Here is a 25,025-nt window from a genome sequence, read left to right as displayed (position 1 = left end):
ATGCACTTCTCAGCTTTTGGATCCAACTTGGATCTCAATTCATCTGGCACATGCGGCAATGCAACCAAAAATCTTCAAATGAGAAATATCTGGTTTCCTACCAGTATACCTCTCCTCTGGAGTCATGCCATGTATTGCTGCAGTGGGAGTCCTGTTCATTATGTAGACTACTGTAGCAACTGCTTCAGCCCAGTAAAAATCTGGCAAGTCTTTTTCGTTGAGCATGGCAGATATCAATATCTACAACTACACTGGTCCCATGTGCAAACATTGCTGCACTCAATTCAGACATGTCTGCATCCAACGTAAACATTCTGCCCTTCTTCTTTCCTTTTGCTATCAAGCGACCTTTATTTTTCATATCCTCAACAAAGCATCCATGAGGATTAAATCTGACGTGAAAGCCCTGCTCAACCATTTGACCAACAGAAACCAGATTCTTGGTGATATTCGGGACATGAAATACATTGGACAGATATTTCTTTTTCCCATCCTGCATAGACAAAGGAATTTTTCCAATCTGCACAACAAGATGTGCAGTATCATCACCAGTCTCCACAAATCCTTGTTTTTCCATTTTCCTTGCATCCTCCATCCATTTTGCATGACCTATCATGTGGTTTGATGCACCTGAGTCAACATACCATACATCGTTGCTTTCTTCTGCACTTGTCACAGAATTGTTCATGTGATGCACCATAAACAAATGCTCATTTCTGTCATCACCCTGTCTACTAGAAGATGCATAATTCCCTTGTTGTAATTTTCCATTCATGATGTCATTCTACTTTTTATAGCAGTCCTTAGCCATATGACCCATTTTACCATAGTAGTAGCATTCAACATTGCTGTTTGCATTTTGGCCTCTTTGCCATCCACCACGACCTCTTTGGCTCCCCCTGCCTCTAGAGTTACCACGTCCTCCTCCATAGGATTGGTTTTCTTGAGTTTGCTACATATTGTGATTTCTACCATGGCCTCCAGATCGGCCTCCTCTACCTCTGCCTCTACCTCTTCCAACATTTGAGTAGAAGACAACTTCTTTTGAAGTTCCTCCTGAAGAAGATGCACCACCATTTCTCTGCTCCTCAGAAATTAGAAGAGCAATCAACTCCTCAAAATCAGGAAATCTTTCACGGACAGAAATGGATGTTCGGAACTGTGCATAATCCTTTCCTAGACCATTCAAGGTCACAGAAACTAAATCATCATCTTCCACTGGCGACCCAATGGAAGCAAGTGCATCTGTAATCTTCTTCACCTTCATGTGGTAGTCATTGATGCTCATATTTTCTCTTTGCACATTATGCAACTCTTGCTTGAGCTGCATTTTCCTAGCTTGCATATTTGTGCTATACATTTTTGACAAAGTATCCCATGCCTCCTTTGGCGTACTTGCATCTTGAATATGCACAATCATAGAGTCTGAAATGCTAATAGATGGCCAGTACATAACTTTCCTGGCTCTCTCATGCCATGCTTTAAATGCTTGCATTTGCTGTTGATTGGGAACATCAGGAAGAACTGGTTCTTCTTCATTTCCTGCAACAAATTCCCAATATCCTTTTCCCATAAGGAAATTCGTCATTCTAAACTTCCATGCTTGGAAGTTGTTCTTGTCAAGATTTTCAGTGACAATCTGTGAAAGAGAATCAGACGCCATTACAGAACATTGCAAAAAATTCTGTCACTGCAAAGAACACAGCTTCAGAGCCTCACAAGGGCAAATCTGCAAAACTGGCGAAAGTGGTTTTTGACCACACAGTCACTTCCTAGTGACGATTTTGCATAAACAAGAACCAAGGATGATTCTGTAACTCCCAATGTCTCTGCATACAAGCATACGATGCAATTTCTGTGGTAACTTTTCACCGACCTGTAGAATAGTGGTCGCACAACATAAAACAGGGCCTTTTCCTGAGTGCGTGCAAAAAACTTCCGCCTCCAAAACAAGCCCCGAAATGGCCTCAAATAAAAAACCAGAGCAACTTAGGGCTAAAGCCTCTCCCGCAGCATATACCGCCCTCTTGCTACACCGCGAAGGGCGTCTCAATCTGAGACAATGCACTCTTGCACTTTCCGGCTGTGCTACCTCTACAGAGACTTGCTCCCAAAACAGAAGAATGAAAGCAACACTGGTCCTCTTACAAGAACACCGTGAACTTGTCTTGCTTTCTTAAGCTCCTTACCACGAACAAGGCTCTGATACCATGTCAAGATTGTGGGAGAGAATGAAGGAGTCTCACTTGTAGCTTTCTTGCTTGCACAATGGGGGAATACACACAAAGGTGGAGGCTAAAAACAGTTTTCCTCTTCTTAGTTGTGTAAGCCAAAAAGAACTCCTGTACATAGAAATAGAAGAGCCCTATATATGGGTCTCAAACCAAACTCAACTAACTAAGGTGGCATACTAGCTGAGCCACGAACTAGAGTAGATAAGGATAGCTATCATCTAGCTATTATTCATGGGCGGTGTACCAACCGCATCTCAACTAACAAGTCGGTGACATAAATGCACAACAGTCACCCTGGCATATCACGAGTGGAGCTCGATATCTCAACATGTACATCCTGCATAACAAAACTGCTGCCAGAAGAAAACTGTAGCCTAACAACACCAATGCCCACAATATCAAGAGAGCTATCATCACCCAAGCGCACAGAGCCCGAAACAATACGATCTGAATGAAACCACTCTCGGTAAGGTGTCACATGAAAGGACGCACTGAGTCCAAGAGCCAACACTGTGCATACATAGAGTGTATATGTGTCATCCGTGAAGCACTAGAAGACGTTGCAAGGATATAATCATCATCGTCAACATCCTCAAGCTGCATAATATTGATCTCTTCAATTTTAACACTGGACTTTGCAGGCACTATGCTGCGATTAGAAGACTTATCCTACACTTTGTCTTTCCCCTTATCTTTACGCCTTTCATTGCGCAATTCATGGCATTGTGGCCTAATATGGCCCTTTTTCCCATAATGGTGACAAGTAACATCTGCATTCCTGCCACGAGATTTGCTACGTGACTTCCCACAAGACTTGGACTGAGATTTCTGAGAATCCTGTCCACAGCCACGGCCACTGCCACTGCCACTACCATGCTTTCCATATCCATCATTCCCGCCTCTAACTGTCATAGCATGCGACATACGAGAGGCATCCAAATTCTTACAGTTAACCTCTTTCTGCAGAAGAGCACTCTCAACATCAGATGATTTCAAGGTAGCAGTTTAGGGGTTGTTTTGGTTCAAGAGCATGGTGTCATTACACTTGAGAGTAGAAAATTCGATGATAAAGAGAGGGAGATGCATGTGTATGAGCAAGAGATGCTTGCTATTCTACATGCGATCAAGAAATGGCATCATTATCTCTATGGAACACATTTTAAAGTCAAAAGCAATCATAGGGTGTTGAGGTATTTTCTCTCACAGCCCAACCTTTCTCCCAAGCAAAAGAGATGACTGGCTACCTTGCAGTTATATAATTTTGAAATAGCATACATGGCTGGAAAGGATAACGTTGTGGCTGATGCGTTATCTAGAATGTGGGCATGCAATTTATCTACAATGTCTACAATTTATAAGGATTGGATAAACGACATCCAAGAAGAATATGTGCTCGATGAGCATGCTGTCCAGATTTTACAAAAATTACAGCAAGGACATGATGAAGAATTTCCAAATTTCAAAGTGCAAAATGTACTTGGTTCCTAACAGTAAATTCAAGCTGAAAGTGCTCCATGAGATGCACTCATCGCCAATGGCTAATCATTTCGGTCTTTTCAAGACCTTTGACAAGGTCCATAAAAGTTTTTATTGGAAGGATTTATGGAAGGACGTCAAGGAGCATGTATCCAGGTGTTTAGAGTGCCAACAAAATAAGGACTCCACTTTATTACCAGCTAGACTCCTTCAGCCTTTACCTATTCCTATGGGCAAATGGACCAACATTTCCATGGACTTTATAATGAGATTACCTACTATTACTCATGGATGGAATAGTATCTATGTGGTTCTTGATAGATTGACTAAATCAACCCACTTTATTCCAACCAAAATACAATATTCAACAAGGCAATTGGTTGAGCAATTTATGGAAGGTATGTTTAAGCTGCATGGTATGTCAATGAGAATAGTATCGGATAGAGATACAAAATTCGAGGGCAACTTTTGGAGTAGTCTATTCTCTTCTATGGGTACTTTTCTCACTCCTAGTACAGCCTATCACCCCCAAACCGATGGGCAAACAGAGAGAGTCAATCACTAGGTGGAAGTGTACCTTAGGCATTATTGTCATGACACACAAGATTTATGGGATCGTTGGATCCACCTTGCTAAATTTTGCTATAACAACACATGTCACATGAGCATAGGTATGTCCCCATTTTGAAGCACTTTATGGGTACAAAGTCCAAATCCCATCAGTTTTGTTCATGAAGATATCAACCCCCAAGCAAAAGAAGAGTTGGAAAGGATGGAGACGCTCATGAGACAATGCAAGGACAGCATAAGGAAAGCACAAGAAGTAATGAAAGCCTATGCCAATGAGAAGAGAAGACATTTGGACTTCAAAGTTGGAGATTGGGTGTTTCTTAAAGTGCCCAAGACACACTATGCTTCATTGAAGGGTGGGAACAATAAGCTTGCTCACAGATTTTATGGACCATATTTGATAGTGGACAAAGTTGAAGAGCTTGCTTATAAGCTCCAACTACCTTCTTCCACTAGAATACATTATGTATTTCATGTTTCACAGCTTAAGAAGTATGTTGGACCTGATGTGCAAGTATTGGAAGAGTTGCCACCAATGGATGAAGCAGGACTTGTCTTATATGAACCTAAAAGTATTATTGAAAAGAGAGAAAAAGTGCTCAAAAATCGTACTCTTACTAAGTACCTCATTAAGTGGAAGATCCTACCTATAGAGGAAACTTATTGGCAACCATCCACTTATGTGAATGATTTTCCTTGGTTATTGCAAGATGATACATGACAGACTGTGTAGGGACAGCTTGCTGTGAGATATTACTGTTGGCAATAAAATTGTCCTAACTTTATCAAAAAATGATTTTGACATTATGGGGTGATACTAGGGATTGTATACTTCATTCCTATACCTCATATGTGTCATTTGGACCACTCTATCAAAAGTTATGACAGTTTTTGTAAATCAGCCATGTTTGGACAACAACGAGTTTACTCACAGTTTGGTATACATAAAGGTCTCTCTTATATGGAAAGTGCTTTCCTATCATATCGGAGCTACATGGACATGATTACTATCATCATTGGCTTGGATTTGGTCCATTTATCCTTGGTTTTGAGGACAAAACCATCTTAAGACGGGATGGTTTGTCATGAAAGAAAATACCTTGACATTTTTTAACTTTGGAATCATGCTAATTCCATACCTTGTAATTTCCAACCCTTGTAAATTCAGCCCTTGCCTATGTAAATGTACCCTTAACTTTGGAGATGAGGAGTTAGGATAAAGAATGCAAGAGGCTAAGAGAAGACATCTTTTGACTCATTCACAAAATTTTACTGTTCATTTTCTTGATGTTAGCTTTCTTCTTGCTAGATGAAGCATCAGCCATGGATATCATGTATTTTTGGAACTCTCATCATTAAATCATGGCAAGATGTCTTGGTGCAAAGTTCTTTGTTATTTTATGTCTATTTCAGTTTTAGTTAGATTTTTTTTCGTGGTTGAATGCTTCATTGCACACACACATCTTACATGAACTCAACGCATCCCAAACCTTTTATTGTGATCTCTTTTTATTTTTCTCTACTTTCTAAATAGATTAATATCTCTTCACACACACACACACACACACACACACACATCTTGTATGCAATCAAAGCATCCCAACCTTTTTTATTATCTCTATTTTAAAAAAATTATTTGATTTGTTATATCACTTTTTGAGTTTTATATATATTAAATTGGAGCATTTTATATGCAAGATTTGCACTTACAAGTATTAATCAAGTGCAAGTAGTATGCAAAATGTACATGAGGATTACACTCAATGAGTGCAAATTGATCATATGTGGGTGTCTCTCTTTATTATGAAGTAGTCCAATTGGTGTAAATATGGCCAATACCATTTAAATCATTGAGCGAGCAATCAAAAAGTTACTCAAATGAGTTTTGTGGGGTTGAAAAGTATATATATATACATATATATATATATATATATATATATATATATACGTATATGTATATGTACATATATATATATATATACATATACATATACATATACATATATGTATATATAGTGTGTGTGTGTGTGTGTGTGTGTGTGTGTGTGTGTGTGTGTGTGTGTGTGTGTGTGTGTGTGTGTGTGTGTATACACATATACATATGTATATATATGTATACATATATGTATATGTGTATACATATATATATATATATATATATATATATATATATATAGAGAGAGAGAGAGAGAAGGGGGGAGGAGTGGAGTAAAACACTATTGCATTATAAGAGCCCTAATGGCATGCACTTGCATGAAGTAAGTTTAAGTTCTAGGATGTAGCGAATGGGAAAGGTATTTAGAGAAAAAGAGAGATTGGGTGGGGTTTTGGGGGGGGGGGGGGGGAGGGGAACACAGAGGGAAGAGGGAGGTTTAAACAACATTGCTTTTTATAGATGCCCTATTGACCTATGCTTGCGCATGTCTTAGATGCACGCCTAGTCTCTTTTAGATATTCTATACATAGTACAAATTTTTTTTGGATGCAAAAGTTATTTATATTTCTATCGTAATGTAAATACCTACATATGCATCTCTATGATGCTATAGGCTTTGAACAAAACAAAGTTGTTGCCCATCACTTACATAACATTCACTTTCTTAAACATCTTAAGGAAAACTTTAAATACATGAGCCCGCTTTTTAAACTTCCTTGGAAGAGCCAAATGATACTATTAGTTGACATTCTATTAGCTTTAGCCATAACTACTTTGTTTCTATTTGCCCAAATTCCTTTCAAGGTGAGAGCCCTAACTATGTTCCCGACCTTCAAGGTATCTTCGTTCCATCTCCCTTGATCACCAAACAAAGTTGTCTTCAATCTAACATATGCACTTAACTATGCTTGGCTTAGCCAACCCCCTAATTCCTTTCCACAGTGCTTGTGCTGTTGCGCAATGCCAAAGTGCATGCACCATGGATTCTTTGCTCTTGGCACACATCACACGTAATCTCCCATCCTCATGAACTCCCCAACCCTATCCTTTGTTGGTAGCTTCCTTGCACACACCTTCCATAAGAAGCCATTCAGTTTGTTTGATGGAGTTACTCTCCACACCCTTTTGAGTCTACACCTTTAGGTCTTCCAATGCTAATTTGGAAAGTGCCCTTTCCATTCTTCTTTGAGATTCATGAAGGTCTCCACCTTTCTAACTTCAAAGTCTTTCCTACCCCTTGCTTGTGTGGCCCTTTTTCCCCTTTTGGTCACCAGTGACCTTAGGACTTGCCCTTTGTGCACTTTTGAGGTGGGCCACCCCTCCTTGCTCTCCATTGCCTTTTTTACCCATTCTTTCTTTGGTTGTGTAAATCTATACATATGTAAGATCCCCTTTCTTTCAACTACTAGATGCTTCTTCTAGTTTGTCTTGGCTGGCAAGAGTGCATTAGTTGTTGTTTGTAGACTGAATGATCTTAAACTTCATATCAGCCACACAATACATCTTGCCAACCCAAACCTCTCCACTTGCCATTCTTAGGCTTGGCTTGTTCCATCCTATGTTTCAACACTTTAGCCCATGGCCATTCTTGTGTCATCCTTTTGACCATGTTGAAGGTGAGTTTGCTTGCCTTGTCCTTCATTGAGCCTGCACTGATGCCTCCATTAGTTCTCAACATGCACATTTGATTTAAGGGGATAGAGTGCAAAATTCATTTTTCCCCATAGCCCCACACAAAGGACCTTGCCATTTTCTCAATTTTATCCTAGCTAGCTTTGTTGAAAGGGTTGGCTACAACAATAAATGTTGCCATCGGTAGAATTATGGAATTCAAGATGATGATCTTCCCACTTAAATTTCTAGGCACTGTCTAGATTGCCTTGATTTTATTTTCCACCTTGATCTTAAGCCATTTAAATCTCTGCTTCTTCATGATACCAATGCCCATGGGATAGCCAATGTACCTAAACATCTGACCTAGTTAATCTATTCAAAGCCATACTCCTCCAACTCTCTACTTTCCTGTGTCATGGAGATAAGCAGCATCTCAATTTTCCTCATGCTTATCATTGAAACTCATGCATTGCAGAAGAGGTCATATACTCCCAGCGGTGTGCCTACATTATGCTTGTTGGCCTCTACAATGTTAGAGTTAACATTTGTGTTCCAAACATTGAGCCTCTCAAGAGTCCCCTCCTTGATTCTAAAATCAATCATCTTGAGCAATGGGTTAGTAATTACAGCAAATAGAAGAGGTGCCAAGGGGTAGCCTTGGTGCACTAACCTTTTCAGTTGAAAGGGGGAAGACACCAACCTATTAACATTCACAACAGCTGTTGCATTAGCAAATAATCCATTTATCATCAATCCAATTAAGTGTAGCTAAGATAAAGTCCCACCTAATTTGATTATATGCCTTATCCATGTCTGTATTGATGAGGATAAATTGGCCATTGTGCTAGACTGCCCAATCCACAGAGAATGCCCAGGTGAGAATTGCATCGCACATGTGTTTCTCATGCTAGAAACCGTACTGTTGCATGTGGACAATTTGAGGCAGCATATATCTAATTCTCAGGGAAAGTGTTTTAGCCACTATTTTGTAGCATATATTGAGCATGGTGAGGGGTCTGGTCTCCATTGGTTGATCATCACCCTATTAGGCAACTCGGAGATCAACTTAATCATGCCAAGGTTAGCATATGTCAGCATGGTACCTGTCAAATGAAAATGGTTTAGCAAATTCACATACATCACCTTTACATTGGTCCCATATGGCTTTGTAAAATTCCACTAGTAAGCAATTTGGCTTGGGTGATTTGACCAATTTCATCTTCTTTATAGTGAATTGGAGCTCATCCATAGTAAATGGGTGAGCCATAAGGACAACCACTTCATGTGAGGCTTTGTCAACACATGGGGTGAGAATCTCTTGAACAACCCACCCATGCTCTAATGTTGCTTGAGCCTCTTGGCCCACCACTAACGATAGGTGTGCCATGTACACTGTTTGCAATTGAGTGGTCATCCTGTTGCTCGGCCCCATCAACATCTCGAATACATAAAATTGTTTCCCTTCTTCTTCTTGATTTGAACAGATTGGAAAATGACATGGTGTTTGGCCTCCCCCTCTAGTTTATACTTAGCTTTCAATTGCACCTTATAGCCTTGGATTTGGTATTTTTCCCTAGCCTTAATGAAGTCCTAAACATACTGAATGTTCCACACAAGAAGAGGAACGTTAGGTTGGACAACAACAGCATGGAGAAGAGAAGTGTGAGCAGCAATACTAATATCCATTTGATACCTAGAAACTTGAGCTCTATGATGACCATAATACTTGGCATAGCTAGCCGTGGCTCTAATGCATCCTTCAAGCCTAAGAAATGGTTAATTACTATTTGCACTTGCATCTTTCTAGTGTTCCTATAGCTCCCTTTTAAAGTTTTTGTCTTCTAGAAAGGTGACATTCAACTTGAATGGAGGTCGGCCATGGTCCACGTGGCAAATCCTCACAACTTTGCAAATCATTTCAAGTGGGGTATGATCAAAATTACAAAATTGAGGAAGTACTTGCACCTTTGATCCAGGAACCATCCACCACGTTGAGTGATTAGTGTAGATTCAATCAAGCCTGGCCGCTCTCCAATTCGAGCCCTTTTCTGATGATTGTGCCAAGTGAATGCCTTATTCTCATCATCGTGAGTTGAGTAGCACAGATCAACCAAATCATGGGATAGACAGGGGGACTCCCATGTAGTATGTTCCTCACCTATTAATGATGTAGATGGATGGGATTGGTCTCCTTGTCCCACAATCTTGTTGAAGTCCCCTATAAGGAGTGTGGGGAGTCTTGTTATTTTTGCTTCGAATTCTTCCACTTGGTAGCATAACGATTCGAGTTCTTTGGACATAAATTGAGATCACATGAGCTTTCTCCTTGTCCAAAAGTAGTGAGCTTATACCTTAGCATCCTTCTTCATCCCTTTTGACTAGTTTAGGTTGGTAACATTCCTTAATTAGTAGTAGGGTTCCTCCTTTACTTTTATGTGGTGCTATCACACAACAATATCCCATGAATTCTCTGGCAGGCCACTCCCCTTCTTGAATCTTAATCTCTTGTAATGTAAGAATGTCAGGTTGTCTCATTCAGAGCATCTTCTTGGAATCAATCCTCCTTGCCTCAAAGCACATCCCCCTCATGTTCTAGGTGATAATACTTAACTTAGTCGTGTTGTTCATAATATAGATACTTGCCATCCTCCATATCCTCATCCCCATCCAGCACAACATATATGTTCCTATCCACGAAAGCTTGTTGTGCTTGTTGTTTGAGAGATGGCCTTCTCTTGGCCTTTGATTGAGTTTGATACTTCCTCCCTGCTAAAGGGACATTCTCTTTCTCTTGCTTATATTCATTGTTTTTTCCCTTTTGCCTTCCTTAACATCCTTTATGGTTTGCTCCCCCACCACTATTGGTGGCACTTGCTTCTCTATGCACCTTCTCTTTCTTCTCTTTCTTTTCTATCTTCTTCTGTTTCTCCTTTCCTTTCTCTTGCTCCCTACTCTAAACTTGGGTTCCAGTATCCTCCTTTGATTGTTTCTTGGGGCAGTCTTTGGTGAAATGACCAAGCTCATGGCAATAGTAGAATGAGTTACGGAAGAAAGCACTTTTGATCTCCAAAGCAACTTCTAGCCCATTAGCATCGAACAACTCTAGCATCTCTAGAGTTTCTTTTCTTTGGTCTCACAATATGCATGTTTTTTTCTCCAAGCGAATGACACCATGAGTCGGAGCTAGAGTATAGAGTACCTTTCCCAGTGATTCTGCTAATGCACTGACCTCACTATCCATCCAGTTGGGCAGGCTAAGGAATGTGACCTGTACAGGGCATTCGTGTGCTAGTGTATTTGTTGGTGATAACTTGGACATCCATGGAAGCACACACACATAATCCCCCCTATAACCAAGTGCATATCCCAATATCCATTCTCTCTCTTGCTCAGAGCCAACTAGTGCAAAGTAGAACCCCTTACAGACAAACTGATATTGCTGTAGAGTGGCTAGTGCAGAATAGGTTGATAGAAACTAGCATCCAAACTTATCCTCATCAGGTATTCTACCCATAAAAAGAAAAAAATACCAACAATAAAAGCTCAACATGTGGTTATACGAGGCACTGCAGAGATAGCAATGTTGGAACACATAGCACCTTCCTTGATTCCTGGTCGGGTGCTTTGTTCTGCTTGGTGAATTCCTTGATCTTAGCTTGCATCTCCTTCTCACAACAACCATATCCACCTGCTAGTTTCACACAGCCAAGAGGTAGTCAAGCTCCATGCTATCTCCACTCTTGCTTGCCTTTTGTGGTTATTTTGCTCCTATGATAGAATCAGGTCCCCTCTTGCCATTGCTTGCGTGCATGGGAGGAGGATAGCCACATGGCGGGAATATGCCACCACGTTTTAATGCTATTAAAGGCTAAAACATGCACTTAATTGTGACCCACCTCCCTTTCAAACCTCGTGCCATCCTCCAAAATCAAGAACCAGAAAATACTCTACACTATTATTTTTGCATTATGAAAAAAATAATAATTGTGTTGTGTTTTGTCTTGTTAACTCTCATTGGGCAGCATTGCAATGAGAAGTAGTATTAGGGTGTCTCGCAACAACAAACGTGGGCTACACGGCCGCTGGACCTGATTTCCTAGACGGAATGCTAGGGTAGCTTCTCGACTCTTTCTTCTCTGCAGGCGTCGAGCAACCCGTCTTCTTCAGGTATGACGTTGCAACTTCCTTCAAGCTTCCTGCTTGCTCTGTCATCAGAAGGCTTTGTTTCTCCATAGAGTTCTTGCGGTCGTACGGCTAATACGTCTCTTGCGGTCATCTGCCTTTGTTTCTTCTTACATTTCTTGTGTCTTGCCATTGCATGCACGTTTTACTTAGTTTCCTTTCACCTTTTGTTCCCCTTCATTGAATTGCTTGCAGTGTACTTGCTAAAATGGCACACTTACAGTTTCCTTCTCTTCTTCGGTTTCTCTCGGATCTTTTTTGTTTTAGGCTGCCATGAGTGCTCCAAAGATTCTCCAGAATGTCGCTCAAGCGGCCATTGCACTTGGTTTAGGCGGCACCTTGTTGAATGCGTCACTCTACACTGTTGATGGAGGAGAGCAAGCGGTGATATTTGACAGATTCCGAGGTGTGCTTGAGAAGACTGTGGGGGAAGGCACTCACGTTCTCATTCCATGGCTGCAGAGGCCGTTCATATTTGATATTAGAACACATGCTCACTCGGTCTCCTCAGTCACTGGAACCAAGGACTTGCAAATGGTGAACCTTACCCTCCGTGTTTTGTATAGGCCTGATGTTGACAAACTTCCGGATATATTTAAGCGCCTTGGTGTTGAGTACAATGAGAAGGTGCTTCCTTCAATTGGAAACGAGGTGTTGAAATCTGTTGTCGCACAGTTCAATGCTGATCAGCTTCTTACAGAACGGCCATATGTGTCTGCACTTGTGAGAGAGGGCCTTCTCCGGAGAGCCAAGGAGTTTGACATCCTTCTGGATGATGTTGCAATCACACACCTTTCTTATGGTGCTGAGTTCTCAAAGGCTGTGGAACAGAAGCAGGTTGCACAGCAGGAGGCAGAGAGGTCTAAGTTTGTTGTTGCCAAGGCTGAGCAGGAGATGCGTGCTGCAATTATTCGTGCTGAGGGTGAAAGTGAATCAGCCAAGCTCATCTCAGAGGCCACTGCACACGCAGGACCCGGTTTGATTGAGCTCAGACGTATTGAGGCAGCAAGAGAGGTTGCCGGAACACTTTCTCGAACTCCAAATGTGATGTACATTCCTGAAGGCAACAACATGATGTTTGGTCTGGGCTCTGTCCTTAAGTAGAGTGGACAATTTTTATGTGTAGCTCCAGCATTTCAAATTATTGGAGCTGATATTTGATTTTTGAAGTACTTATTTAGGCCCAGATTTGTAGCAGCTGTTAAAGGTTTGGGATCTGTAGTTTGGTATTAGATGATCTACCAAAACTGACAAGTGTTGAGTTATTAGTACATTTTGGATAGTATGCTGTCATAAGCATCTTTCTCGGGATATTATATTTTTCCAGTTGCTACTCATGTATTGGTGATACGGGGTGTCTTGGAGGATAGGAAAATTAAAGTTGCTCTAATTTTCCCTACACTTGTTTTCTTGTTTATTGTTATTAACCGATTTACATTGTTCTTCAGCCAGCAATGTCTGCACAAATTATTGATCCCTTGAAATTACAGAATTTCTTCCCTGGTTCCTGTACTAGTCTATTTTAATATCAGAGGTACAAACTGCTGTCTGGATACATGTGAAATGGGGCCAATTATATGCCCTATGCTCTATGGACAAGATGGTTTCTGACAAGGATAGGATGGTTCCATTGACTTGCTTCGTTTTTTGTATTTTGGGTTGATCTTTGTACAGGACAGTAGTTTTCTCAGTAAAGAATTTAATTCTGGATTTTGAGAGTAGTTTCAGGATAGAATTCAACTGTGGAGTGTATGTCACATCTAACTCTGTAGTTTCAGAAACTAAACTACCGGAAATGCAGTGTTACTGTCTCTTGGTTTGAACAAATATTTGTATAGTTGTTGAATGTAGCTAGCTGAGGTGGACTCATTTTCCAATCAATGTGTTTTTAGAGTCCTGCTGGTAAGTAATAATTGTTGCATTCATCAGTAATGCCATGTCATGTGACAGATGACACTTTGGTCATACACGAACATGAACCTCTAGGAGGTATTCAAGGTCCATTTACTCCAATTCAGGCAAATCAAACTTCTTTCTTATGAATCTCCAGGAGGTGATCAAGGTTCTCTCACTCATAACTCATGCAAATCAAGCTTCTTTGTTATCATCAGTGGTCTATGAAATCTTTTGAACATCCAAAATCTATTTTGCTTAGTTAACCTCGTTAAATTTTATTGTTCTGTGCCTTTTAAGAGTCTGTCAGTAGGTGGAAGTAGAGGGTCTACTGAAAGCTTTAGTGTTGCTTCATTGGCTCACTATTCTGCACAGCATCCCTGTAGAATTTTGTGCTGCTCACGAGATAGGGCCTTAATCTATGTTTGAGAAACACCTTTTAATGTTGCACATTTTTCATACTTGTCAACAGGCCTTGGGTGTTCATTTGTGGATTGCACTTGAATTATTTGTTTGCTATGTTATGGTATGTGTTTACACTAAGAAATTGTTAAGCAGATTCTTGGAGCATCCTCAGGATTTATGGGGAGTGTTTCTGTAGCCCTTCTTTTTCAGTGCGGGGACTGAATCAAGTACCGTGGAATAGCTGGCTTTGCTTTTGAGGCACACGAATATGGAATAGTATCTTGTTTCTGATGAGAGAGAGAGAGAGAGAGAGAGAGAGAGAGAGAGAGGGGGACTGGCTTTGGTTGTGGGTTTTGTGGGGGGGGGGGGGGTGTGTTTGTGCCGAAGGGAGGGAGGGGGTTTCAGATTTGTAGTAGCAGGATGGAGGCCACAAAGACAATCTATGGCAGGTGAGGCAATTGAGTGATCTCAAATTATTACACATCAAGAAATCGTAGTATGATCGTGATATGCAAAGTGAAGCTCTTTATGAGAGCCATCGATGGTTCCTGCAATGCAATTTATTGTGGGACTGATGAGGAGGTTTTCTCATGGGTGGTAATGGGGAGTTGTCATTGGCCATTGATGTAAGGGGCAGATAATTTATTGAAGGGGTTTATTATCCTTTGAGGTTCCTATGGGGGGTCAAATCACAGTATCACAATCTGCTTTTTAGAAGTGTATGGTTCAATTGTCACTGAAGAATGATTATCAGAGCTTGATTCCTCGGGTATGGGCAATAATCTTGCTCCTGATGAAGTTTCTTTGTTGACTATCCACCAGAAAGAATATGGTTTTTACATGGTTAGGCTTGTATGACACACCCTTAGGACTGACCATTTTCTATATAATCAACACAATCATTGGGTGTGACTACAGTGGATATTGCAAGAAGACGGGATTGTTAACTCTGGGTGCATCTCAAGTGTTTGGTTGTGGAAATCAAATGTTAAATAGCTGTATCAATATCCATGGTGTCAGTAACTCCATCTTTGGAGATTTTGATAGTTGTGATGGTCAAGCACAGACCTCTCATGATCGACACAGAAAAGAATAGAAGTGGCATCATATGCTTGCATCCTTAGCCGCAATTGAGATGTGGGAAGGAACCACACTTCACGTTAGATCGGATTAGGGTGCGGTGTGTACACGGATCAGTATCTTTGGAATTCGAGAGATTGTCACATGCAAACAGTAGAGATAATTCTATGGAAATGGTTAGATACGGGGATTGTCAATCGTACTCTCACGGCTCTGAAATGAAAGGGCAAGTGCAAACTTCGAAAAACCAGGACTCATCAGAAAGAAATAAAAAAAAACTAACGCAGCAAAAGGGCGCTACCATAATGGTGGTCGTGGTGAGGGCAAAACGTGACAACACAAAAACGGTTTAGGCAAAAGCAGGACCATGGCGAGCGCTGGGGAGGAGATTTTTTCGAACAGAGATGGTGCATTTAAGGTGCAGCATTCAAAAAAAGCCAAAATAATTTGATCCAAGGTAATTTTTGCATCAATAAAATTCCCAGTGCATCTTGAAGATGCATAGTGAAATTTTCAAAACTACCCTTTAACTTTTCAACAAACGTCCAATATACATATCCTATTGTCAATATTTAATATGAGAAATTGTCGTATGACTTTTACTACTACCGAGATAAATGCTTGTTTTACTTACTAAAATACAATACATGTAGCTCTTTGTAGGTTGAAGTCTTCAGAGCAAAAGTGCTACAGGATTGGATAGAACTAGTTCCATAAAGGAAATTCTCTCCCAATGACTGTCCGTATTTTGTGGAGGGAACTTGGGGAATTAGCCATGTGTCACCAATGGAAGGACATGCAACTAATGGTTCTAGTGATAGAAATCTTGATGTGGTAGGGAGGTGTGGAGTCGTCCTCCCAATATGAGCAACAAGTTACTTCCTCCTTGCATGAAGGAGCTTTGAAGGAGCTCCCAATATGAAGGAGCTTTGGATTCTTTCCTACATCATGGTTTGGTGTGGGCCCCTTTCCAATTCTCAGCCTCTTCTCAGCCTCCATAGTCCCAAACAATGCCTTTTGTGCTTCTTGCATGGCATCCTCACTTTGCCTTTCAACAATTGCTTCTTGGAAGTTGGGATTTGAGTCATGACATCTACGAGGAGAGGAGGTAATGTTCCTTCGGTGATTCACTACCTCCTACACAACATGGTTTAGAAATACATTGAGCAATGTTACTAGGGAGGAAACCTTCAAGAATTTGCCATCTTGGATGCTTACTAAACTCTCCTTAGCCATGGTTCAATAATTCTTGGTGTGCTTGATGCTAGGAGACATATTCCATGGTGGATTCCGTGAGGTTTTGCGATGGATTTAGTAAAATTATATTTATTGTCGGGGCTCGTATACGCGGATTTCTTGTGCAAAAAGTCGATGAGGACACTTATCCTTTTTGGGCGTCTCGTTAATTTAATGTGCAAGTGAGTGATTTTACAAAATGCATATTTAAATTAATGGATGTTTACGAGTTTAGAGTTTACACTCGTAATAAATTAAGATTAGAATAGAGTTCCAATCTATTTATTTATTTTGTAGCTAAAGGTTGTGAGGTATTAACTTTTGTCGATTTAATTTTATTATTTTTTAACAACTGTGAATGCTTCAGTTGATGTATAGAGCAGGTGGCAGTAGCGGTGGTGTTAGGAAGTATTGAGCGACAGTATGTATTCAAGTTATTTAAAAAAAATTATCATTTTTGATGGGCGCGCATCTTAGGCGCCACACCAATATTTATTTTGACGCGCTTATTTATTAATGCGCTTGTCATATATTTATTATTTTGTATGCACATGGACGCATGATTTAAATATTCGTTATTGGACATTGTATTTGGGCACAGCCCGACTCTTTAGGATCCAACCGTTATATTATTTATTTGGATAAAAGTAAACACAAAAGCTAAAGCGTGCTAATTGTAAATTTGGGCTATTTTTGAGCTTGGAGATAAATAATATATTAAATACATGCTTTGTGGAGCGCTCACATAAGGCATGGGGAGAGATTGTACCCAATTAGTTTTCTTGCTTCATGTTGTGTAAATTTTCTCTTTTGGTTTTTGAGCAAAAAGGAGAGTTCTTTGTTCTTGGGCACCTTCCGGCGCTCGTTTCATACGCATACGGCATCCAATTTGCGTATCAGTGGTATCAGAGCGAAGCTGAGATCGAGGGCTTTCAATAGCTTACCATCTCGCGCAAAGGTGAAGCTCTTGGAATGATCGAGTTCTACAGTCAGTCTCGCGCCAATCCTTCAATACCAGCACATTCCTGGTGGTGAAGAAATCCCTAATACGCACTCAGATCGCGAAAGACCAACCTCTATAGGCAGAGGACCACCCGGGAAGTTCCAATTGTTAAGTTTATTTCTTCTCAGAGATTTTCAGTTTGATTAGTGATTAAGCTTAACACTTAAAGTTTTTTTTATAAGAAAAGCTTAACAATTGAAAACTCACGACGCTGCGGCGGTAGGATGAATTGCCATTCGACTTATACTGATGTCCTAGTCAATTCGATTTAGGCTGTAGACGTTTTTTAAAAAAAATCTTCAAGCTTAAAGCTTTCTAAGCTATAAAGACTAAATTCCCAAGGTTTTAAATCTCTCCCATAGCAAGAGTTCATACACAGCAACTCCTGAGCCGGTTTTTAACTTCTATGTAAGCTCCCATCTGCACCTGCGCTCTGACAGATCTAAATTCCAGCACACAGATTGCTATAGGCAGTCTACACTGATGAAATATCCTCTTGGAAGAAGGCCGACATCAATTTCCATAGCTGTGAAGAAGAAAGACCATCAAAAGCCACTTAAAAAAAAAAACCCTTGTAATCCCGAACTTGAGCTATACTCATCTCGCTAACAGGATTTCGAGTGTGTGAGGTTGTTTGAAATTTTGCAGGATGACCGATCAAAATATAGAAGATTTTATGGCCGAAGGTGATTTACTGAAACCAATGATGGAGCAAAAATTGGACCTAATTATGATGTAGCTTCAAGAGGAATGAAGAGCACGTCAAACTTTGCAAGCTCAATTGGCCAGTCTGCTACGATCTACTGACGATCAAGATGGACCACAATTTGAAGATATTATACGACGTACGATCGATGCAACACTTGAAGCGCAATCTATTTGAAAAGAAACAAAGATAAGTAAAAGAAATTTCAAATTTCGTACTTTCAATGGGTCACGCGATGGAAAGACTATACTTGCTTTTATTAGCCAGTTTGATGATTATTTCCATGAAAAACAATATGTTGAAAAATACAAAATTAAGTATGTCACTAATCATTTAGTGGACAGAGCATCCTTATGGTGGATTGTTGTCCGCAAAAGCATTGATTGTCCTATTACTTAGGAGACATTTCAAAAGAAAATTTTGCAAAATTTTCTTCCACCCCAATTCCACGAAAAAGCAATCAAACAGTGGAATCTTATGCAACAAAGAGATCGCGAGTCTATTTCCTAATATACGGAGCGTTTTTGGAATGCTTTATTGCAACTATGAATGCTCGAAGGTGTACCTGAGACGACTCATAAGCGCAAGTTTATGCTTGGGTTCCTTGGTCACTTCTATGTGGAAGTGAACATGTCCAAGCCAACGACTCTCGAAGATGCAATTTCCTTGGCCCATGATGCTGAAGACAAGATTCAAGGACAAGAGAAGCGACCACAACAATTTTCAAACAATGGTAACTTCGGGACAAAACAATTCAATTCTAATTTTCGAAGATTCAATCAAAACTGTTTCCTTCCATCTGCTTTACCATCAAACACAAATCCTAAGAAATCTCTTCAGCCAAATTCCAACATTCCTAAACTTTTCGCTATTACCAATAATGTGTCTAAAGCCAAATCCATAGTCTGTTACAAATGCCATCAACTCGGACATCTAGCGATGAATTATCAATCCAAAAAGCCAACTGTTTGTTGAGATATCGAGCTTCACTCGTGGTATGCCAGGGTGACCATTGTGCATTTATGTCACCGACTTGTTAGTTGCAGATGCGGTTGGTACACCGCCCATGAATAATAGCTAGATGACAGCTATCCTTATCTACTCTAGTTCGTGGCTCAGTTAGTATGCGACCTTAGTTGAGTTTGGTTTGAGACCCATATATAGGGTTCTTCTATTTCTTTGTACTAGAGTTTTTTTTGACTTATATAACTAAGAAGAGGAAAACTGTTTTCAGCCTCCATCTTTGTGTGTATTCCCCCATTGTGCAAGCAAGAAAGCTACAAGTGAGACTCCTTCCTTCTCTCCCACAATCTTGACATGGTATCAGAGCCTTGTTCGTGGTAAGGAGCTCAAGAAAGCAAACCAAGTTCGCGGTGTTCTGGTAAGAGGACCAATGTTGCTTTCATTTTTATGTTTAGGGAGCAAGTCTCTGTAGGTAGCACAGCCGGAAAGTGCAAGAGTGCATTGTCTCAGATTGAGATGCCCTTCAAGGTGAAGCAAGAGGACAATAAATGCTGCAAGAGAAGGGCTTTAGTCCTCAGTTGCCCTGTTTTTTTGATTTGAGGCCATTTCGGGGCCTATTTTGGAGGCGGAAGTTTTCCGCATGCACTCAGGAAAAGGCCCTGTTTTTGCTGTGCGACCACTATTCTAGAGGTCGGTGAAAAGTTACTGTAGAAATTGCATCGTATGCCTGTGCGCAGAGACATTGGGAGTTACAGAATCATCTTTGTTGCCTGTTGATGCAAAATTGTCACTAGGAAGTGACTGTGTGGTCAAATACCACTTTCGTCAGTTTTGCAGATTTGCCCTTGTGAGATTGAAGCTGTGTTTTTTGCAGTGATAGAATTTTTTGCAGTGTTCTGTAATGGCATTTGATTCTCTTTCACAGATTGTCACTGAAAAGCTTGACAAGAACAACTTCCAAGCATGGAAGTTTAGAATGACGAATTTCCTTATGGGAAAAGGATATTGGGAATTCGTTGCAGGAAACGAAGAACCAGTTCTTCCTAATGTTCCCAATCAACAACAAATGCAGGCATTTAAAGGATGGCATGAGAGAGCCAGAAAAGTTATGTACTGGCTGTCTATCAGTATTTTAGACTCTATGATTGTGCATATTTAGGATGCAAATACGCCAAATGAGGCATGGGATACTTTGTTAAAAATGTATAGTACAAATACGCAAGCCAGGAAAATGCAGCTCAAGCAAGAGTTGCATAATGTGCAAAGAGAAAGTATGAGCATCAATGACTACCACATGAAGGTGAAGAAGATTGCAGATGCACTTGCTTCCATTGGGTCGCCAGTGGAAGATGATGATTTAGTTTCTGTGACCTTGAATAGTCTAGGAAAGGATTATGCACAATTCCGAACATCCATTTCCGTCCATGATAGATTTCCTGATTTTGAGGAGTTGATTGTTCTTCTAATTTTTTAGGAGCAGAGAAATGGTGGTGCATCTTCTTCAGGAGGAACTTCAAAAGAAGTTGTCTTCTACTCAAATGCTGGAAGAGGTAGAGACAGAGGTAGAGGAGGCCGATCTGGAGGCTGTGGTAGAAATCAGAATATGCAGCAAACTCAAGAAAACCAATCCTATGGAGGAGGACGTGGTAACTCTAGAGGCAGGGGGAGCCAGAGAGGTCGTGGTGGATGGCAAAGAGGCTAAAATGCAAACAACAATGTTGAATGCTACTATTGTGGTAAAATGGGTCATATGGCTAAAGACTGCTATAAAAAGCAAAATGACATCATGAATGGAAAATTGCAACAAGGAAATTATGCATCTTCTAGTAGACAGGGTGATGATAGAAATAAGCATTTGTTTATGGTGCAGCACATGATCAATTCTATGACAAGTACAACAATGTGTGGTATGTTGACTCAGGTGCATCAAACCACATGACAAGTCATGCAGAATGGATGCAGGATGTAAGGAAAATGGAAAAACCAAGATTTGTGGAGACTGGTGATGATACTATACATCCTATTGTGCAGATTGGAAAAATTCCTTTGTCTATGTAGGATGGGAAAAAGAAATACATGTCGGATATATTTCATATCCCGAATATCACCAAGAACCTGGTTTCTGTTGGTCAAATGGTTGAGCAAGGCTTGCAGGTTAGATTTAATTCTCATGGATGCTTTGTTGAGGATATGAAAAATAAAGGTCACTTGATAGCAAAAGGAAAGAAGAAGGGTAGAATGTTTACATTGGATGCAGACATGCCTAAATTGAGTGCAACAATGTTTGCATGTGGGACCGGTGTAGTTGCAGATATTGATATCTGGCATAAACGCATTGGTCATGTTAATGTACAACGACTTAAATCAATGCAAGTCCAAAATATTGTTGCAAGATTGCCTAAATTTAAGGTTGCAGAAATGCATAAGATATGTGAAGCTCGTTAGTTTGGAAAACAGGCAAGGAAACCATTTCCTAGACATGTTCAAGAGAGTAAGAAGCCATTGGAATTAATCCACTCTGATGTGTGGACTACTAAAGCTGCATCTCTTGGAGGCTGTCATTATTTTGTCACTTTTATTGATGACTATAACAGAAAAGTTTGGATGTATTTTATGAAAAAGAAAAGTGAAGTTTTTGGGCATTTCAAAACTCTTAAAGCTATGGTTGAAAAAGAAATAGGCCTGCAAATAAAATACCTAAGGTCAGATGGAGTGGGAGAGTACCTCTCAAATGAGTTTGCAAGGTTCCTACAGGAGCATGGCATAAAGCAGCAATATTCATGCAGTCATATCCCACAACAAAATGGAACTGCAGAAAGGAAAAACAAGCATATTGGAGAGGTATCTCGTGCCATGCTCAACGAAAAAGATTTGCCAGATTTTTATTGGGCTGAAGCAATTGCTACAACAATCTACATAATGAATAGGACTCCCACTGCAGCGATACATGGGATGACTCCAGAGGAGAGGTATACTGGCAGGAAACCAGATATTTCTCATTTAAAATTTTTTGGTTGCATTGCCTATGTTCATGTGCCAGATGAGTTGAGATCCAAGTTGGATCCAAAAGCTGAGAAGTGCATATTTATTGGTTACTCTCTACAGCAAAAAGAGTATAGATGCTATAACCCTTCTACTCGTCAGTTTACAGTGAGCAGAGATGCTGTTTTTTATGAGATGAGTAGCTGGTATAAACCAGTAAATGTGATTGATAATGTAGATGCACAAAATGGTAATACTGCACATAATTCACAGCGGCAGTCACAAGATATTAGTGGACTTGGAGCGTCCTCTAGTAGTGGTTCACATTCTTCACCATGGACAGGCAGATTGAGATCAGGAGAACCTTCTCAAAGCAATGTAGATAGTGGTATGCACGTATCACAAAAAGGAAAAGAGAAGGTAGATCAGCCCATGTTTGATGTGAATGCAGGTCACTCTTATGTGGATGGTGAATCCAGTGGCTCAGAACAGAGCATTGATGATGAGTTGGGTATTCCTTCTATTGTTACACTTGGAGTAAGGAAGACCAAGGGATGATTTGAGAGCACCTGGGAGTGAACCTACTTTGCACAGGTCTACCAGAGCTAGGTATCCTGTGGATAGATTGAAATATGATGGATTTACAACCATTCACTATGCCTATATAGTCAAAGTGATACAGGAACCAGAACCCACTTCTTTTGAGCAAGCCATGAAAAAAGAAAAATGGGAGAAAGCCATGGATGAAGAAATGGATGCCTTGGAAGCAAATGCTACATGGGAATTGGTACCTTTGCCTAAAGATAATAATGCAATTGGTTGTAAGTGGGTTTATAAGGTGAAGCACAATGCAGATGGTTCTGTGAACAGATACAAGGCAAGATTAGTAGTCAAGGGGTATGCATAAACATATGGCATTGATTATGAAGAAACATTCAGTCCGGTTGCAAGGATGGCAACCGTAAGAGCAGTCATTGCTATGGCTGCATCAAAGAAATGGTCTTTACATCAAATGGATGTAAAGAATGCCTTCTTGCATGGTGATTTGCAAGAAGAGGTATATATGGAGCAGCCACTAGGTTATGTGCATGCTGTTCATCCTGAGTTTGTTTGCAAGTTGAAGAAAGCATTGTATGGCTTGAAGCAAGCACATAGAGCATAGTCTGACAAGATAGGACAATATCTTGTCACTATTGGCTTTTAGATTTCCAAGGCAAATTTCTCACTTTATGTGAGAAAAACAGAGAAAGGTATTATGCTACTTGTCATTTATGTTGATGATTTGATTATGATAGGTGACAGTGATGAAGATATCCTTCATGTGAAAATGCTATTGAAGCAGAAATTTGAGATGAAGGATTTGGGAGAGCTACGTTATTTCTTGGGCATTGAGGTGATTAGATCACCAAGTGGGATATGGCTCTTGCAGAGGCAGTATGGATTGGACATGCTGTCCAAATATGGGATGATAGGCTATAAGCCTATTTCAGTTCCTTTGGAGCAGAATGTGAAGCTAAGCACATTTGCAGGTGAGCTTTTGGAAGACCCTACTATGTACAGGTGCATAGTAGGAAGTTTGATTTATATGACTATTACGAGGCTAGATTTGAGCTATGCTGTTGGATTGGTAAGTCAGTTTATGCAGGCTCCAAGGAAACTGCATTTGGATGCGGGTAGACGCATACTCAGGTATGTGAAGTCCACATTGCAGTATGGACTATTTTATGAGACTTGGATTCAGATACAATTGCATGGATACACTGATGCTGATTGGGCTGGTAGTATTTCTGATAGACGATCTACCAATATATATGTGTTCTCTTTTGGAAGTGCTGCAGTCACTTGGAGTAGCAAGAAACAACCTACAGTTGCCTTGTCGAGCACAGAGGCTGAGTACAGGGGCGCAGCAATGGCTGCATGTGAGGTAGCTTGGTTGCATAAGCTACTTTATGATATGCATCAGTCTACAAATGGGCCAGTTATCATTTATTGTGACAACATGAGTTGTTTACACTTGGCAAATAACCCAGTCTATCATGCTAGAACAAAGCACATTGAGGTGCATTATCACTATGTGCGGGAGAGGGTTTTACTAGGTCTTATTGATCTAGTTTATGTCAGCACAGAGGATCAGGTAGCTGACATATTTACGAAGGCATTGGGCACAGAGAAGTTGTGTAAGTTCAGAGACCTGCTTGGTGTGCAGTAATCGGGATTGAGCTCGAGGGGGAGTGTTGAGATATTGAGCTCCACTTGTGGTATGCCAGGGCGACCGTTGTGTATTTATGTCACCGACTTATTAGTTGCAGATGCGGTTGGTACACCGCCCATGAATAATAGCTAGATGACATCTATTCTTATCTACTCTAGTTCGTGGCTCAGTTAGTATGCCACCTTAGTTAGTTGAGTTTGGTTTGAGACCCATATATAGGGTTCTTCTATTTCTTTGTACTAGAGTTCTTTTTGGCTTACACAACTAAGAAGAGGAAAACTGTTTTTAGCCTCCACCTTTGTGTGTATTCCCCCATTGTGTAAGCAAGAAAGCTACAAGTGAGACTCCTTCCTTCTCTCCCACAATCTTGACACTGTTCATATCAACTATTTGGGAGCAATTGAAGATGAAGACCATGAAGAAATGTCAGATTTCATGGAAGACAATGACGATAACGACACTACTTCAGATACTTTATCAGGTATATCAAATCCCCATTCTTTATTAATGATAAAATGTTTTGGGCATGGTAA

General features: G+C 40.3%; 1 protein-coding gene across 1 annotated transcript; it reads left to right on the top strand.

The window, feature by feature from the left end:
- Positions 1 to 11,859: 11,859 nt before the first annotated feature.
- LOC148019258 (prohibitin-3, mitochondrial-like) lies at positions 11,860 to 13,347 on the top strand. Its single transcript, XM_087660847.1, has 2 exons — positions 11,860 to 11,997; positions 12,280 to 13,347. Exon 2 carries the CDS (start codon positions 12,286 to 12,288, stop codon positions 13,114 to 13,116), a length of 831 nt encoding a protein of 276 aa, XP_087516973.1. The 5' UTR covers positions 11,860 to 11,997; positions 12,280 to 12,285; the 3' UTR covers positions 13,117 to 13,347.
- Positions 13,348 to 25,025: the final 11,678 nt, after the last annotated feature.

The sequence above is a fragment of the Lygodium microphyllum genome, chromosome 20, assembly GCF_053477565.2.
Source record: "Lygodium microphyllum isolate KBCC chromosome 20, Lygodium_microphyllum_v1.1.10, whole genome shotgun sequence".
In the NCBI taxonomy this organism is placed as follows: Eukaryota; Viridiplantae; Streptophyta; class Polypodiopsida; order Schizaeales; family Lygodiaceae; genus Lygodium; species Lygodium microphyllum.
This window is presented reverse-complemented; position numbering and strand designations above follow the sequence as displayed.